The sequence below is a fragment of the Rhamphochromis longiceps genome, linkage group LG7 (genome assembly GCF_057381845.1).
Source record: "Rhamphochromis longiceps isolate RC_006_pf linkage group LG7, R_longiceps_female_GT1.1, whole genome shotgun sequence".
NCBI classification, from domain to species: Eukaryota; Metazoa; Chordata; class Actinopteri; order Cichliformes; family Cichlidae; genus Rhamphochromis; species Rhamphochromis longiceps.
In genome coordinates this window covers 79,508-97,003 of record NC_140563.1, presented here as the reverse complement: position 1 = coordinate 97,003, position 17,496 = coordinate 79,508, and the positions used below count along the sequence as shown (strand labels likewise).

At 42.3% G+C, this 17,496-nt stretch overlaps 1 protein-coding gene across 2 annotated transcripts in view; it reads right to left on the bottom strand.

The window, feature by feature from the left end:
- Nucleotides 1–966: 966 nt before the first annotated feature.
- Nucleotides 967–17,496, bottom strand: part of siah1 (siah E3 ubiquitin protein ligase 1) — a 40,336-nt gene continuing 23,806 nt past the window's right edge. For both annotated transcript variants that reach the window (XM_085411509.1, XM_085411508.1), the window contains exons 3-5: nt 5,060–5,241; nt 4,591–4,887; nt 967–3,217 (exon numbers count right to left, since the gene is read on the bottom strand). In XM_085411509.1, the coding sequence (XP_085267635.1) occupies nt 2,846–3,217; nt 4,591–4,887; nt 5,060–5,241 (851 nt within the window). In that variant the 3' untranslated portion in view covers nt 967–2,845. The remainder of the gene's footprint in view (nt 3,218–4,590; nt 4,888–5,059; nt 5,242–17,496) is intronic.

The window sequence follows — 17,496 nt, the reverse complement described above, 5'->3', positions numbered from 1 at the left end:
CCTCTGGTAGAGGATCCGAGCTTGAAGGATAAACCGCCCGCAGGGGCGTGCTGGGTGTTTTTTTTTTTATATATGTATGTGTGTGTGTGTGTGTGTGTGTGTGTGTGTGTGTGTGTGTGTGTGTGTGTGTGTGTGTGTGTGTGTATATATATATATATATATATATATATATATATATATATATATATATATATATATACACACACACACACACACACACACACATACACATAGTTCTTCCTCTACACACACCCCCCCCCCCCCATTTTTTGCACATGTCGAGGAGCGTGTCAGGCTACATTTCACTGTGTGTTATACTTGTATAACTATGCATGTGACAAATAAAGAACCTTGAACTTGAACTAGACATTGTATTTTATGTTGTTCATGTAAAACTGTTCCCTGTAGATCTGAAAAGTTTTTAAATGAACCGACTGTCGGGAAGATCAGCTTTTACTATTACAACGAATTTTATTCCATTTCATGATGGCCACAATCTTTAAAAAAAAAAAAAAAAAAAAAAAAAAAAAAAAGTACTTCACCTACCCCCATCATGTTTTAGTGTTTGATCTTCTCCTAATCATAATTCCAATTTTGTTTTAAATGTTTTAAATCTTTTAAACTTGGCTCATTGCTTCATGCCGATATTGAAATATTTTTACCTGAACACCCTTCACAAATCTTAAGCTCAACAACAACCTGGAAAACTGGGAAAGAAAACAAAAGCTTCCAAAAATGCTGAAATGAAGGTTTACAACAGGAAGACCAATCTAATTTAAAAAATAAATAAAAGTCAAACAGGAGGAGCATCCACTGACCTGGATATGTTAGATGTAGAGTTCCTTACATTAATTTCTTTGCTTGTCAAAAACTGAGGTACTGTCAGTTTTACAGTCATCGTGTTGAATCCAAAAGCCTCAGAGAAAAAAATGAAAAAAAAAAAAAAAAGGAAGAAAAAGCACAGAGTATGAAAAAGATAGATTTATTTAATGACAAATTAAAACAGAAGTGGAGGACTTCAGGGAGAGCAGCAACATTACTGAGACTCCACATGAGGAGAAATGGAGAGATGATTGGCTTGAACTCCCTCAATCCTTGAACAAAAAAACAAAAAACAAAAAGGGCTTGAGGGGGAAGACTTACCACACAAATGAGAGGACAGCGGGACAAATAAATGAAGAGAAAATAAAATAAAGCAACCCAACTCTGGAAGAAAAGAAACCTTCAATAGAATGACAACTTGTTTTTTTTTTTTTCTTTAAACTACAAACACTGAAGTTTAGCCACAACTTTTACAATTGCCTTTTAATGTTTGTTTTTAAAATTCAATACAAAAACCGATAATTGTCATAATCTCCATGTAATAATAACAATAGCAACATTGTAACGGTAGAAACTGTCCCTCATTCCTTGTTGGGTGATCAGTCAATCGGTGAGGCAGACACGGGCAGACAGAGAAATGAGGCCGAGCACAAACGAAAGAGACGTGAGAAAATGAGCAGGTTTTCAGCAAAGACAGTGCACACGCGCGCACACAAAAAAACAAAACAAAAAAAACCCACTAATAGTTCCAAAGAAATAGACTTGAGAAGTAATTCTTCCAACTGAAATGCAGTGTTTAGGTTTTTTCCTCCTTGTTCTAAAAAACAAAAAGGACCCCTTTGTTCCTAGGTCAATTTATTACACCTGCACACAGAGCCTGTAATGCAAAGAGCAATGTGCGTTTGGCATGTCAGAAAGCCGTTGATGTGTCCACTTTGAAAATAAAACTCCAGGGCTGACGTAGCTGAGGGCCTTCTTACATCCAACCAGTATGACAGCAAAGTTTAATAATTGATGATGACAGTCAACAATTTAATAACAAGCATCCGATGCTCAATCTTTAGCTTTGGGGGGAGGAACCGGTGTGGAGCAGAAGAAAGCAAAACGAGCTCGCGCAGCTGTAGTAATCCCGGGACCCTTTACACAGATCCAAGCTTCTTTTCCTGGACGTTACTTGGGGATTGGGGTGCTACAGCCATTCATGTCTGTGAGTGATGATCCCCAGTCACAGGCGAAGATACATTTTAGATAAAGATTTTTAGGGACTCAGGGTTCCAGTTTGAAATAGTCAATAGCAGCCACAGCCATAGCCCTGCGAGGGTGGGGAGCGTGGGAACCGTTCCAGTCCGAGTGAGGGAAAGTGTGGGGGGACTTGAGGGGTACTGAGGTGGATTACAAACAGGAAGTGCTAGCTGTCTTGCAAGCACTCCAGCACTGACCAGGAGTCCGTTTTGAACTATAGCTTGATCCTTCAAGTCAGGGACTGGAGCCCCTTCCACGTTCCGCTCGGGAAGAGCCGTAGTGTCTGAAGTGTGTGTGTGTGTGTGTGTGTGTGTGAGTGAGTGAGTGAGTGAGTGAGTGAGTGAGTGAGTGAGAGAGAGAGAGAGAGAGAGTGCGATGAGAATGAGTTGTGAGAAATCACTCTAAGACAGGGACACGTGGCCAGGAAGGGAGTTTGACAGTTTGTGTCCGCGTTTACGACGAACAGAGGGCGAGGCCCCGCGTGGGTCTCACATAATGTGTTTCCAAGTCTATAGCCGTCACTACACAGTTATGCTATTTTGTTTCATTTCCTCCACTCATCCATCCAAACATTCAGCCATCCATTTCCCCCCCCCCCCCCCCCCCAGGCCTCCATGGCTGCCTAATTAGACAGTCCAAATCCATGTCTGAAGGAGTGAGGCAGAGAGGGGTGGGGCACTGTGAGGTCTAATAAAAAAAAGAAAACAAAGAAAAAAAAATGCCCCCTAACAATATGTAACTTGTTTGTTTTTTTTTTTAAATCCTCTTCTCTTCAAAGTTTTTAGCACATGGAGATGGTGACGTTGATTCCCAGGTTGCCGTTCTCAGCAAACAGTTGTGCGATGGATGTGTCGAACACCAGGCAGTCGCTGTTCATGATAGCTGTGGCGATGCCCTCGTGGATGGAGCGTGGCGTGGCCTCCCAGGTCAGACGACGCCGGTGCCCGTTGAGCTCCAGTCGGTAGGCGAAGTTCTCGGCCTGCTTGCGAGTCCCAATGAGCTGCACGATGGCAAAGAACTGCTGGTGTCCGTCGTACTTCTCCTGCTTCTCCAGCACAAGCATGAAGTGGAAGCCGAAGCACGACTGCATCATTACCCAGTCCACCGCACCAGGCAGGTTGATATCTGTGGCCAGGAACACGATGTCCTCCCCCTGGACGGAGACACAAACAGGGTTAATCATCTTTAGTTGTCAGCCTGAAGTTAACACCCAACGCTGCTCACATAAAGATCTTTTACATCATCATGATCTCAAAATAAATACATGTTATAAAAACAAGCTGCAAAAGGAACAAGCCGTTTGTTGTTCTCATGTTAAACGCAATTTTCTGGAATAATCTGGCCAGTATTTGACAGGGAGTATGCTCTTGATACCAACCACACCGTTATGAGACCTCGACCACTGGAAAGTTCAAAGGTGTGCCAGACCGCGACTTTCGGACTCGGGAGACTGAGAAACACATTAAAGTTGACATAATGACTTATGCACTTGTCTTTTTGAAAGGGGTTGTGATTTGCACTTGTCATCCGGCTGTCTTGTTGCAGGCTGACTTTTAGCATAACAGTAAAGAACAAGCAGAGACAAGTCTCCATGCAACCCCCACCTTTTGCACAATGGACACGTCGACTCATTGTTAACATCAAACCATCTAAAATTCTCAAGACCAAGTAAGATATGAGCCACTGAGTAATCATTAGTGTTGTCTTGCAGTCCAATCTTACAGCTTTAAAAACAAATTTCTAAGACAATTACGCCAAAAGTCATCCCACGAATTAAAAGGCTAAACCACTTTCAACAAAAAAACAAAAACAAAAAAAAAACAAAAAAGAAGTACTGTAGTACTGCTGGCTGCAGTAGCATGCCAACTTTAATACGTCAGTGTTGCCAGATAAGATAACCACCATCATGGATGTTCTCGTTGTAGGGGCAAAGATCCTCCATGGTTTCAGAACAGATCATACAACTATATGTACAAGCCGCTCAGGCTTTGCATGACATCAGTGAGAGATGATTTCCTTATGTGGTGATCTCAGGCAGCTTCAGCTGTGAGCACAAAAGCTCACCTGTTGCCAGAGAAGCTCCGCCCACCTAGCAGTGGTGTAAACTACTGGAGTGTTCCTTCAATTTAAAAGTAATCATGATATTAAAATGAACAAATTCTGCAGGCTATAACAACTCATTTGTAAATTAACACACATTTACACAGTATGTTGTTTCCTTTGCTGTCCAGCAGAGGGCACACTCAAAATTCCCCATCAGCTTAGTGGGATGGAGTATGAAATGTTTTCCATGTTTCCACTTCATTTGAACAAACTCTACGCTGTTTATTCAGACTTTTATTTCTAGTTTATTTCTAAGAGTTTATTTCTAAGTCACAAACTTAATTGCAAACCCTGTACAATCCGTGTTTAAATAGCATCAATTCAGATAGTCTTCAAAGTGTCTCATCCTCACTTAGTAAAAATGGCACACACTTTTAGGAGCATGTTTTGTGGAAGAAACTGAGGAGCTGAGTAACTTCTAACCTGCAGTGTGGTGATGGACTTGTGCTGGTGCATCAGGTGAGGCATGACTGCATCCAATGATCCCTGCCACTTGCAAGAGGCGCCGGGGCAGGGGCAGGAATACGGCCGAAACTCGCAAAGCTCTTCGTGCTCGGTCTTGTCGGTATGAGGCAAGGTGACTTCGCAGCCTGATGAGGCATACTTGCAGGGGAAAAGGACAGAGTTGGCCACCTTCTCCATGGCCAGGTTCCTGATGGAACCCAGGGGACCTCGGCAGGTGGGGCAACAAGTGAGCTTAGGCCGGCAGTTGGAGCACACCTGGGGATGAAGAAAAATAAAAAAAAAATTTTTAAATTTATTTATATATACACGAGTATGTTCATGACAAGTTTACTAAAATGTTAATCTTCACAATTATGCTTCTGCAAGAAATTTTCCTAGCAACAACAACAAACAGTTCAGGTTCAGTTACAGGCTGGACTGTACACACCAGGTGTCCGGACTGGCACTGGAGGATTGGGGGGAGGACATAGTCGAAGCAGACAGGACACTCAAACAGGCTCGCCAGGTCACTGTTGGAGGCTGTGGTGCCTGAAAGGGTGGGCACACGCTGAGAAGGAGGGCACTTAGATGTTCCTGTGGGCAGCGCGGTGGCAGTCTGGCGACTCATTTCTGACAAGAGAGGAGGATGGTTATGATAAAGCCATAAGCACATCATATTTTACCATACCATTACCAAGCCTTAGTTAAAAGATAAGTATGACTAATTGTCTAGCCCTCCCTTTGTTGGCAGCTCTTACTCTACATCGGAGTCAAAACAGGTCACTGAGGTGGAAGAAACAGACAAGACAACGGACATGAAGGACAAACATCACTGTGTTGATGCTGGTTGCAGAGCATGCAATTTGTTTAAAAACATGTAAATGAAAATATACCAAAATTATAGGGGTGCAACGATACTCGTATGGATATTGAACCGTTCGATACAGTGCTTTCGGTTCGGTACGCACATGTACCAAACAATACAAAATTTTAAATTTTATCAACTTTCCTTCTGATGATGCTTTCTGTGTTGAGCGCTCAGTGGATCTGCGCTCGACAGTGCAGCCTAGGCGGAGTAGTCGAACGCAGATTCACTGAGCGCAGGGCAAGCTAGCGAGACAGAAGCTAAGCTCGTTGCAACATGGCAAACTGAACCTCCCCCACCCTCATTCAGATCTGGCGTTTGGAACTATTTTGGTTTTCATGTGACGTATAACCCTGAAGGTAAGCGCGTCATGGACTAAATCAATCAATCTTTATTTATAAAGCACTTTTCATACAAAAAATGTAGCACAAAGTTAAAAGCAGCCCACCCCACCCTCCAACTCACTCCCCACACTCTCATTAACATAAATGATGTGAATACACACACATATATCTCCCCCCCCCACACACACACACTTAAAGAGTAAAAATTGGGCTGGGTTCACATGAGCCAAGTGAGGAAACACTATAACAGGGAGCCGTCTGCACCGGGAGCCGGTCACAGACCGCAGCCTCCAGGCTGGGCACACAGCAGGAGGGAGGCAAAGAAGCCCCCCAGCCAGGCTGAGAGGACCCCCAGAGACCCAGCAGCCACGGTCGATCACAGCCCCGGTGCAGAGAGCCCCCTCCGAGGAAACACTGGAGATATGACACAATAGGATATATACAGGGTAAAATGATAAAATAAATAAGAACGGGATACAATATAAATATAAATATAAATAGAGTAAGAAGATTAAAAAAATGAATAAGAATAAAATCAATAAATATTAGGTAAAGCCTAAATTAATAATAAAATAACGGGATAGAATAAATAAGCATAAAATAAATAAACGCTAAGTAAAAGCTAAATTAAAAAGGTGGGTCTTGAGCCTGTTCTTAAAAACATGTACGTTCTCTGCGGCCCTGAGCTCCTCCGGCAGGCTGTTCCACAGACGAGGACCATACCACTGAAAAGCTGCCTCTCCGTGAGTATGTGTCCTGACTTTAGGGACAATCAAAAGGCCAGTACCAGAGGACCTCAGGGTCCGCGAGGGTTCATATGGTAAAGGTAGATCTGAGAGATAAGAAGGCCCAAGACCATTAAGACATTTAAAAACCAATAAAAGAACTTTAAAATCGATCCTGAAACACACGGGGAGCCAGTGCAGCAATTCTAAAACCGGTGTAATGTGGGCCCGCCCTCTGGTCTTCGTCAGCACACGAGCTGCCGAGTTTTGCAAAAGTTGTAAAGTTGAAATATTCTTTTTGGGAAGACCAGAGAGCAGGGCAGTAATAAAAGCATGCATCAACATCTCTGTGTTAGCCCGAGAGAGAATAGGGCGGACTCTGGCTATATTTTTTAGATGATAAAATCCAATTTTGGTTACATGTTTAATATGTGGGATAAAACCAAGCTCAGAGTCAAAAATAACACCCAGGTTTTTCACTTGTAGCGAAGGACATAGTGAAAATGCCTCTAATTTAGACAAGAGTTTCTCTCTCTGAGCCTCAGGACCGACGATTAAAACTTCGGTTTTGTCCTGGTTAAGCTGTAAAAAGTTTTCTGCCATCCAAGATCTTATATCCAAGATACAGTTAAAAAGGGCATCCATTGGTCTGGTGTCATCAGGAGACACGGAGATGTACAGCTGCGTGTCATCAGCGTAACTGTGGAAGTTCACTCCATGCCTCCTGATGACACCGTCAGCATATACAAATTAAAAAGTACAGGGCCTAGAACCGACTCTTGAGGCACACCACATGTCATTTTATGGATCTTAGAGGAGCATGTATCCATACTCACCATAAAAGTTCTGTCAGAGAGATAGGAAGTGAACCAGTTGTGTACAGCACCAGAGAGGCCCACCATGTGTTTCAGTCTGTTTAAAAGAACAGTGTGGTCTACTGTATCAAAGGCTGTGCTTAGATCCAGTAGCACCAGGACTGAGAGCTTTTGGGCGTCCCAGTTACATCTAAGATCATTTAAAACCTTTAGGAGAGCCGTCTCTGTGCTGTGGTTCACCCTAAATCCAGACTGGAATATCTCCAGGATCTGTCTATCATTTAGAAAATCATTAATCTGAGTAAAAACAAGTTTTTCTAAGATTTTACTTAAAAATGGTGAGTTGGATACAGGTCTGTAGTTATTAAAATCATTACAATCCAAATTGCTCTTCTTCAGAAGGGGTCTCACCACCGCCGTTTTAAAGGCAGCAGGGAAGACACCCAACTGAAGAGCGCAATTCATCACGTATAAAAGCTCAGCCTCAAAAAAATCCATAAAGTGTTTTAAAGAGTGAAGAAGGGATTGGATCTAAAGGACATGTGGTGGGTCTCACTGTGGAGAAAACTTTCTGAAGGTTCTCAGCATTAACCAGGACAAAGCTGTCCAGTGTCTCCTCAGGTACAATCGAGCCCTCAGATGTCTTTACAAACATATCGCGATTAGATAAAATATCAGATCTGATGGCGCTGATCTTTCCCCTGAAGTGGTCTGCAAACTGCTCACAGAGCGAGTCTGTGAGCTTCTTTTGGAGCTTTTAAAATCAGGGTTAAATAAATGATCTATGGTGGAAAAGAGGACCTTGGGATTATTTTTGTTATTACTGATTATTTTGGCGAAGTATGAGTTTCTTGAATTCCTTAATGTATTATTGTACATTTTAAGTTGCTCGCAAAATATTTGATGGTTGATAGTATTTTTAATTTTTCCTCCATCTCCTTTCTGCTGCCCTGCAATTTCTTTTGAGTGTTTTGACTTCTTCGTTTCTCCAGGGTGATACATGTTTTACGTTAATCTTTTTGGTGGTGAGTGGAGCAATGGAGTCAAGGCTTTTCTTCAGTTTGCTGTTGAAATGATTAAAAATCAAATTGCAGGGTGCAGGTAGAATCACAGGGGGGCATTCGTCTAAAACCCTGGTAAAATTTGCAGCCACTTCAGAGGTTAGATAGCGCCTCCTCACAGTTCGCACCGAGGTCTCCCGCTGAATAAAACTGGTGATGTTTAAAAAAAAAAAAAAAAGAACACACTGAGACAGCCAAGTCAACAACAGAGGACACGCTGGTGGACAGCCCATGGGTGATGACCAGGTCCAGAGTGTGTCCTCTGTTGTGAGTCGGCTGCGTGACATGCTGGGTAAAATCCAAACAGTGAAGAATGTTTAAGAATTCTTTTGATGCAGAGTCAGAAGGATTATCTATGTGCAGGTTAAAATCACCGGTTAAAATTATATTATATTTTGAATGTATGTTTGTTAAAAATTCTGAGAATTCCTTGATAAAAGCAGCGCTGTCTTTAGGTGGTCTATAAATTGTGACAGATAAAACTGGAGGGCTGCTGAAAACAATAGCATGGAATTCAAAAGTGGTAAAATGATCAAATAAAATTTGTTTGGTGGTGAGTGTGTTGTTGGCCAAAGATGCAGTCCCACCACCTCTCTTACCACTTCTAATAGAAAAAGAGAAATTAAAATTTGGTGGGGAGCCCTCAGTGAGAACAACTGGTGCATCCGAACCCGGCCATGTTTCAGTTAAAAATAAACAGTCAAGTTTATTATCTAAAATTAAATCATTAATAATAAAAGACTTGTTCAACAGAGAGCGGACATTTAAAAGTGCCATACTGATTGAGACTGGTGGATTTTTGACAATAGAGTTGAATGGATGTTGATATTTAGGTTATTAATGTTTTTGGAGTTACTGGATTTATGATAATTCTGTTGCTCTGTTTGTGATTATGACGGGTATTGTGTTGACTGTGGGAAAGAGAGGTCCGAGTCCAAAGTTTTGTGTATTACTGTTAAAAGTGGAACAAATATAGGAGCTGGGACCAGGGGAACATCAGTCAGTGGCAGACAGATCAGCAGGTAATGTCAATTTGGGGTAGTGACAGGGCGATGTGCGGGAGTGCTGTACGCCAAATGCCAAATTGGTAGACAGCAAACGGCGTCCCCAGGCGTTGAGGTGGAGCCCGTCTGCCCCAAAAAGATGCCTCCTCTCCCAGAAGGCATCAAAATTGTTAAAAAAACCCACGCCGTGGGAGACACAGGCGGAGGAAAGCCAGGTGTTGAGGCTGAGCAGCCGGCTGAAACGGCCTATCCCTCTGCCACAGGTGGGGGTGGGCCCGGAGATAAAAGCACTCACCTGCAACTGACCAAGGAGGCTGAAGAGTTGGAGGAAGTCCAACTTCAGCAGCTCAGATTGCTGTTTGGGGATGTCATTGGTGCCGATGTGGATGATGAGCCGGTTAACCTGTGGGTGGGATGCCAGAATGTTGGGAATTCTGTCCACTATGTCAACAACAGTGGCTCCCGGGAACGACAGCGTGAGCGCCCCCCTCATCCACACGTTCCTGACGATGGAATCCCCGAGGACCAGTGTGGAGAGAGGAGGTGCCACCGGGGGCTGCTGGCCATCTGAGACGCCTGCGCCGCGGCACCGGGGGTGTTCAGATGGAGATGCGCCAGCCGGACTGCGTGAGTGACTCCCAGGTAGCCGCGCCGTGGGTCCTCTTCTCCGAGGAGCCAGGGTAAAGCACAGCTCTCCGCGGTGAGTTTGCACCACAGCGTCGGGTTGCCCACCGCGGCTCCGGGGGTGTAGTGGTGGAGATGGCGCAGACCTCAGCGACACAGCGGGATGGCGAGGGCTAGCGGTCAGAGGAGGAAAGTCCACAGGATCTAGGACATTAAATTTATTCTCCAGTACTACCGCGCCGGAGGGGTGAGGGTGCGAGAGACTGATCCTCCTGCCCCCTCTGCAGCCACCACGCGTCTCAACCACGGTCCATGGCGCTGGTTGGAGTGGAGTGGAGCTGACCAGAGCCTTGGGTCTGGCCCCTAGCTGAAACCAGGAGTTCTCGTCCTTGGCAGAAGCACCAGCGACTCAAATTGAGAGCCTGTGTTGACTGTTGGCGGGATCTTGGGACACAGCAGCTGGATGGTGCACTGTGTCGGCTAGCTCAGCGCTAGTAGCGGTGGTTTGAGCTTTGCCAAGGAGGATCGTGTCAAGTTCGCATTCAGCCCCCTGGATTTGGTATAGCGTGGATATCCTTTGCTCCAGCTTGATCACTTTTTGACTCAGGTTGATGCAGCTTTCACAGCTGGATGTTGAGGTAAGTGGTGCCATTCCGGAATCTCTTACCGGCGACAGCGTCAAAAACAAAAACAGAAACTACCACTTTAACTTACGTTAGCTAAAAAGTCAGTCGTGACGCAGCAAGAGAAGAGTTTCACTAAAAGTTCACTAAAATGACAGTGAACTTGGATGCCAGTGGATCTAAAAATAAACTCCAGTTTTTGCGCATTCACGCTCAACTAAAACAGTATGTCGGATGTGCCACCAATGCTCAATTACATGAGTGGGAACTACTGCGTTAGCACAGTTTGCTCGTTAACGTGTTGGCCGTCCAGCCCCACACACGGGGCGATCCGCGGTAGCTCGTTAACAGATTTGCCGTGTTGTGGTGTTAACGTCATTTCAGATTAACGCTGACAGCACTAGTGGGAACACAACGAATATGACTGCACATAGGGCTGCTCAATTAATCGAATTTTAATCACAATTACGATCTGGGCTTTCAACGATCATTAAAAATGACTGAGCCGATTATTAGCCCCTCCCTCATTTATCCGCGATACCTTAAAGGCCGGTCCGTGAAAATATTGTCTGGCATAAACCGGTCCGTGGCGCAAAAAAGGTTGGAGACCGCTGATTAAGAGGACCAGAGGGAAGCTCAGAAAGCTAAGCAGAAGTTATTTGGAGAGGAGAGTGACTGCCGTTGGTTGAAAAGAGAGGTTTTAAAAAAAAAAAAAAAAAAAAAAAAAAACCCTTCAGTGGTGTTGCACACTATTTTATATTATTTTTTAAAGTCATTGTTAACCTTTAAAGCCGGTCAGAGCAGCACGCTCCGTGTTGTGTAACTATTTTTAAATCCCTGTAGAACCTGAACCATGTAAGCTAGCGCAATAATTTGTTTTGCATATGAAACCGGAGGAGTTGTACTTACATCTGATGCCATCAGCTTGTCCTCGGTCACGGTTTCCTTCCACATAAAGCTTTGCAAAAACTGCATAAAAAGCTCTTGCAGGAACAAAAACATAATATTCCAGAAACACGCTTTGCCGATCCGATCAGCTGTTCGTAACACTTCCCACAGTGAAACAGACGTCAGCGCGAACTATCGCATGTCCGCCATTTCCTGGCCGAAACCGGAAGTGACGTCATTTTCGCGGAAATTGTAGTTTTTTACTTGTAGGCCTTAAAAGCCTATACTGGTCATGTTTGACTTTTCTGAATAGTTTCTGGGATGCTTAGAACTCGAATTGCACTGCTGGAAATAGTTTATTTTGATGCACCTGCTGTTTTCTTTGCATCATAGGATTGTTTTTTCGTTTTTCCTGCAATATATGAAAATTGGTGTATCTCCAAAATAAAACTATGAAGACACTCAAAATAAGTTTCCTGTTATTGTAAACTATTTTTTGCAACTTTTTTGTATTTAAAGTTTTGAGGGATAAACCTCTTAAATTTCTCCAAATAGAAATATATGTAAAAAAAAAAAAAAAAAAAAAACCAAAAACGATTTTCAATTTTTTTTGTAGTTTATTGCACTTTTTTGCAATTAATGTAGTTACTATGGACTTAATGCATACATATTATTAAAATATGGGCTATAACAGTTGTATAGCAACTTGAAATGCTCCCACAAATGGCACTACATCATGTAAAAATATAATATAAGTTCTGGCGGACTTTGTTCTATAGTCCGCCAGTCCAGTGTAGGTCTTAAAGGGTTAAATAAATATCGTCAAATAATCAAGATCTCAATTTCAGTGAAAATAATCGTGATTATCATTTTTGCCATAATCGAGCAGCCCTAACTGCACATTTACTCCAACAGCATCCTAGTGCAAAGACAAGTGGAAGCAGACAAAAACAACAAGCAGGCATGCTACAAACTTTACCCGAGTCATTTAGACAGCCGTTAGCACATGAGTCTCCTTATGGGGACCTGATATGTTTAATATGCTGCTGAGAATATAGCCCAGAAGAAGCGTATAGTATAGCTTTTATTTTGGAAAGAGCCATTTCTCTGTAATAAACTCCCTTTTCCAAAGATGAGTGATTCCTCAATCAGATAGATTTTTCTTCTTTTTTTATTACTTTGTTTCAGCAACATTAAATTTAAAAACTGTACTTTTGAGGTAAAATATACATTTATAATTTTAATAAATGACAAATTAAAAAAAGCATGAACATTTTTTGTATCGAAAAAACATCGAACCGTGACACCAAAGTATCAAACCGAACCGTGAATTTTGTGTATTGCTGCACCCCTACAAAATTAAAGCATTTTTCCCCCCTTTAACACTTTCTTTTACTGTAAAGTTATCAACATGCTATATGACTGTTATATACACCACAGCATATATGTTGACTGTTGAGTCAAGCTGCGAACGTTGTTCCCAAATTAAGACGTTTACTTTACTGTTATTCAAGGTATAGTTTTTGGTTTTGCTTTAGCGCCATAGTGTACAGTTTACACATTCACACATCACCTGAAATATTCATAGACTCAACACTGGGAGGAGTCAAATCTCTGGGAGGGATAAATCAGGAAGGGCATCTGGTTCTTTTTGTGTGTGTGGTGGGCTTCATGACAAACCTAATGACTGGTAAAATATCAAAAAGGGACGTGTGACGTCTAATTGTCACAGAAGACCTGTTAAATACTTCAGCTGATGATGCCCATGCTGTTGTGTCCTAGCAGGACTGATGCAGCTAAAGTGTTAGCTCCAACTGTTCATACACAGGTCAGAGCTATAAGGAAAAACTTAAATGCCGAAGCAAGACCACAAATTGCGCAGGCATTAAGCATTTTCATCAAACAGACAGCCACAGAAATCTCCATGTTCATTTGGCTTCATGTGCTTTAGTGCAGTTCAGCTGTCTCTGTTAGCAATTTATATCAATTTGCTTCACAACTACAGCCAAATTCACAAATCTTTTCTCATGTATGCAATTTCATTTCCTGCTGTCACACAACAGAATGACAGAACAGCCCATAAACTACACAGGAGAAATTAAATGCATTCCCCAAGCTGCTTCTCTGCACCAACTGAGTCATTGTTTTTGTAGCTTTGCCTAACTCTTCATTCATACGGATCAAAGAAAAAAACTGCGCTGAAAGTTCATGTAGTGTATGTAGAAGTAAAGTCATCACTCAGACCGAGCGTCTCCGTTAGGTCTGTATCAGCAGCTGTGGGGTCTTAGACAACATACTAAATATGCTGTGCGCCTTCTAGCCATCACTCAGTCCTCTACACCAGGCAGACCTTTAATGTTAATCAATACTTTATGATATGCATGTTCATAAGAGGATTGATCTAATGTGTATAGTTTGAGAATTGAAATGCATTACTATACAATTTATATAATAAATGAATAATATTTATATGTACAGCGCGTATGAATATCAATCATCTTTTGGCAATAGATTGATTCCCGTTTGTGTCCAGTCCAGCGTTAGACGGTTCTACTTAGGGCTGTTCGATATAACAATATATATCAGATGACGATATAAAAACGTCTATCGTTTCATTTTACGCTGTCGTTTGTTTCCTGGTGTCGCAAAATAAACTGTTTACAGCAATATTTTTCATCGTTTTGGTGGTCACTGTAGTGGCTATATTAACTTATTAAAGTTCTCTTATATTTTATATAACCACACTACAGACGGACAAGCGCCTGTTTTTATGCGTTGTGCTTAGCAACAACAACAGTAACAGCATCACTTGTCCGCTTGTTTATGTTCCACATAAACCTTTCACAATAAAGCTCAAGATCCTGTTGAGACTTTTCAAAATAAACTGAATCACGTGAAAGAGCAGATTATTTACGGATGAAAAGCAAAAAAGAGCCGCCAGGTGCTAAAAAATAGACCTTAGACTCAAACGTTAGAACAGGCTTTTCCCCGCAGCACGCCGTGTAATAAATACTCAAAGAAAACGGCGCCCTTTACAACTTATGTCTAAAAATGTATCGTTTCATGTATCGGTTAAAACGCTCGACTCCAGCTACATGACGCGCAGCTGGAAACACTTCCCGCAAGACGAGCTGCCCGAGATTCACAGAATTTACAGAAAATGTTACGTTTGATTTATATCATTATCGGGACGATAGAATTCTCATATCGGGATATGAGATTTTGGTCACAGCCCTAGTTTTCTACTGACCTGAATCATGTTTGTACGGTCTGGTTGCACAAAAGTAAACAAGCTGTGTGGAAATCAAAAGGATGCTGGAATGCAAACCTCTGGCTATAGCCCGATGGTGATGTAGTTGTTTTATATGGCCACTTCATTTATCAGTGTTTATAAACAAACATCTGTGAACAGGGGTCCGTTCTTCGTACCTCGCTTACTACATCCAAGATCAAATGACACATCCAAGATCAAATCATCGCGCCAACTTTGAGCTCGCTATTCCGGTTCTCCGAACACACCTGTTGTTGACGATTAGTATAGCTGGATGAAGTAATGTGAGATCACTGGGTGGCTTAACAGGGGCTACGCATCAATAGTAGAAACATTGATCTGCAACCCTTTGATTGGTCGGCGAAAATGTCGAAGGAGCACGCTCAGTATTTTTCGGCAGCAGAGCAAGAACTCTTGATTGAAACTCCTGAAATCCCTCAGAGTTTAATTAAAACGCAAGGGAACACTGCAAAGGCTGCAAAAGCAAGGAGAGAGGGCTGGCAGAAAGTTGCTGACAAATTAAACTCGTAAGTAATTTAATAATAATAATAATAATAATAATAATAATAATAATAAATTGGATTTCTATAGCGCTTTTCAAGGCACCCAAAGCGCTTTACAATGCCACTATTCATTCACTCTCACATTCACACACTGGTGGAGGCAGCTACGGTTGTAGCCACAGCTGCCCTGGGGCAGACTGACAGAAGCGAGGCTGCCATATCGCGCCATCGGCCCCTCTGGCCAACACCAGTAGGCGGTAGGGTAAATCTATTATGTTATCATACATTATATCATATTACATTATATCCTCTTTCACATTAGAGCCACAACAGGACCCACTAGAACATGGGAACAAGTAAAAGTGAAATATAAGAATATTCTACAGAATGGTAATATTTATCACTCATATTGCTTTTAGTCTCTTGGAAAGAGACCCTGAAATAATCTGTTTGTTTATAACAGCAACCAAGAAAAGGGCAGAGCAAAAAAAGACAGGTGGTGGTCCTGCACCCCCTCGTCAACAAGTTGGTTAAGTGAATAATACCCTCACGGGAAAATCGATCTCTCTCTGAGCACACTGTCGCGCTGAGCTAAAGGATCCTGTCTATCCCGCAATATACGCTGAATTCTGAACACTCTCCTTATCAATCTTGCACCTTCCGCAATGGGTGGCTCGCGTATACGGACAGGACATGGCTGCAACAGACTTCCCAAATCCACCTTCACTTTTATAGCCGTGGTCTCTCATCTTGATTACACGAAGTAATTTACTATTACTACTCTAAAATATGAATTACATCTGAAATAATCAAATACATGGAATAGAATGATTAATAGTACATTTCCCTTTTTTTAGGAAATGACCTGTATGTATCTGTATGAAATCAATAACAGAATCAAATACTGCATTAGCTTTAGTTACATTGATAATATTTATTTATGGAAAAACAGTGGTAAAATATCGCTGTTGCTTTCGTATAGATGAAGCGGACATACCTGAGTGGCCGCGATCTAATCCTGTTTACATAAAGTGAGCCTGCTCCCAAGCAGGTTTACGCTTACGGATCTGTTGCTATGACAGCAAGTCCCAGATGAGCTTCGGAGAACAGAACGATCCAAGATCACGCGAAATCGTCAACAATCAAATCCAGCTAACTTACTTAGCGAGGTACGAAGAACGGACCCCAGAATAGGAAATCTTGTCCGGTTAGCGACACCAAAAATAAATAAATAAATAAAAAATAATAATAATAAAAATCAAGAGGAAACTCTGCTTCTTTCCTCCCGTTGCAGCTTGCATGATGATGTGCGGCTACATGCTGGGCTAATCCTCTCTCTCACAGCTAGGCCCAATCCAGCGCTTATTACACTCGCCATACACTTAATGTTTAATCTCCAGAATTACAAACACTTCATAGTTAAACAGTCTGTAGCACACAAACCGTGCCAATACCAGAGAGCTTCATTTCCTCACTGAAATCACGATAACCCACTTGGAGCAATCTCAGGAGACTCGTCATTCTACCACACTTCCTTATTTGTATGACTAATGCAAGCTTTTTGATTATATTTAGAGTGGATGGAATCTTAAGGGGTAATAAATTCATCTTTCTGTGAAAACCAAATCTTATGGTTTCTACCATGCTTTAAAAAAAGCCTACAGTGCAGGAAGAGTATTCTTCAGTATTCTGTCACTGTGGTGTAAAACACTGTCATCGCTGCAACGAGTCAGCTATGCAGATTTTCTGTCACTTTAATTAAATAACAACCAGACAGTAAAGTGGTGTGTGGCACTGATGTTTCCCATCGTGCTGTGTAGTTGCCTTGGTAACAGGTTTGTGGATAAGGATGAGATGGCCTGTGAGGCAAAGGAGAGAGGTGGCAGCCAAATGTGACTGGCAGGAAAACAATTGTGTTGAGGAAGAGGAGAATGCACGGAGGCTAATTTACGCAACTGGAAAAGGAAAAAAGAAAAAAGAAAAAAAAAGATTGCATCCATAATCCTAAACTTTGAGTTATGCTTCTCAAAACGTCATTGCTTTGTTACTCGGAAGCAGGAGGTGGATGGCATCAGCTGCCAGTGCTACAGCTGGCAGGCATGAATATGCAAAGTGCTGAGTACTTTCAATGTCATGGGTGGCTGTAGCTCAGGTGGTAGAGC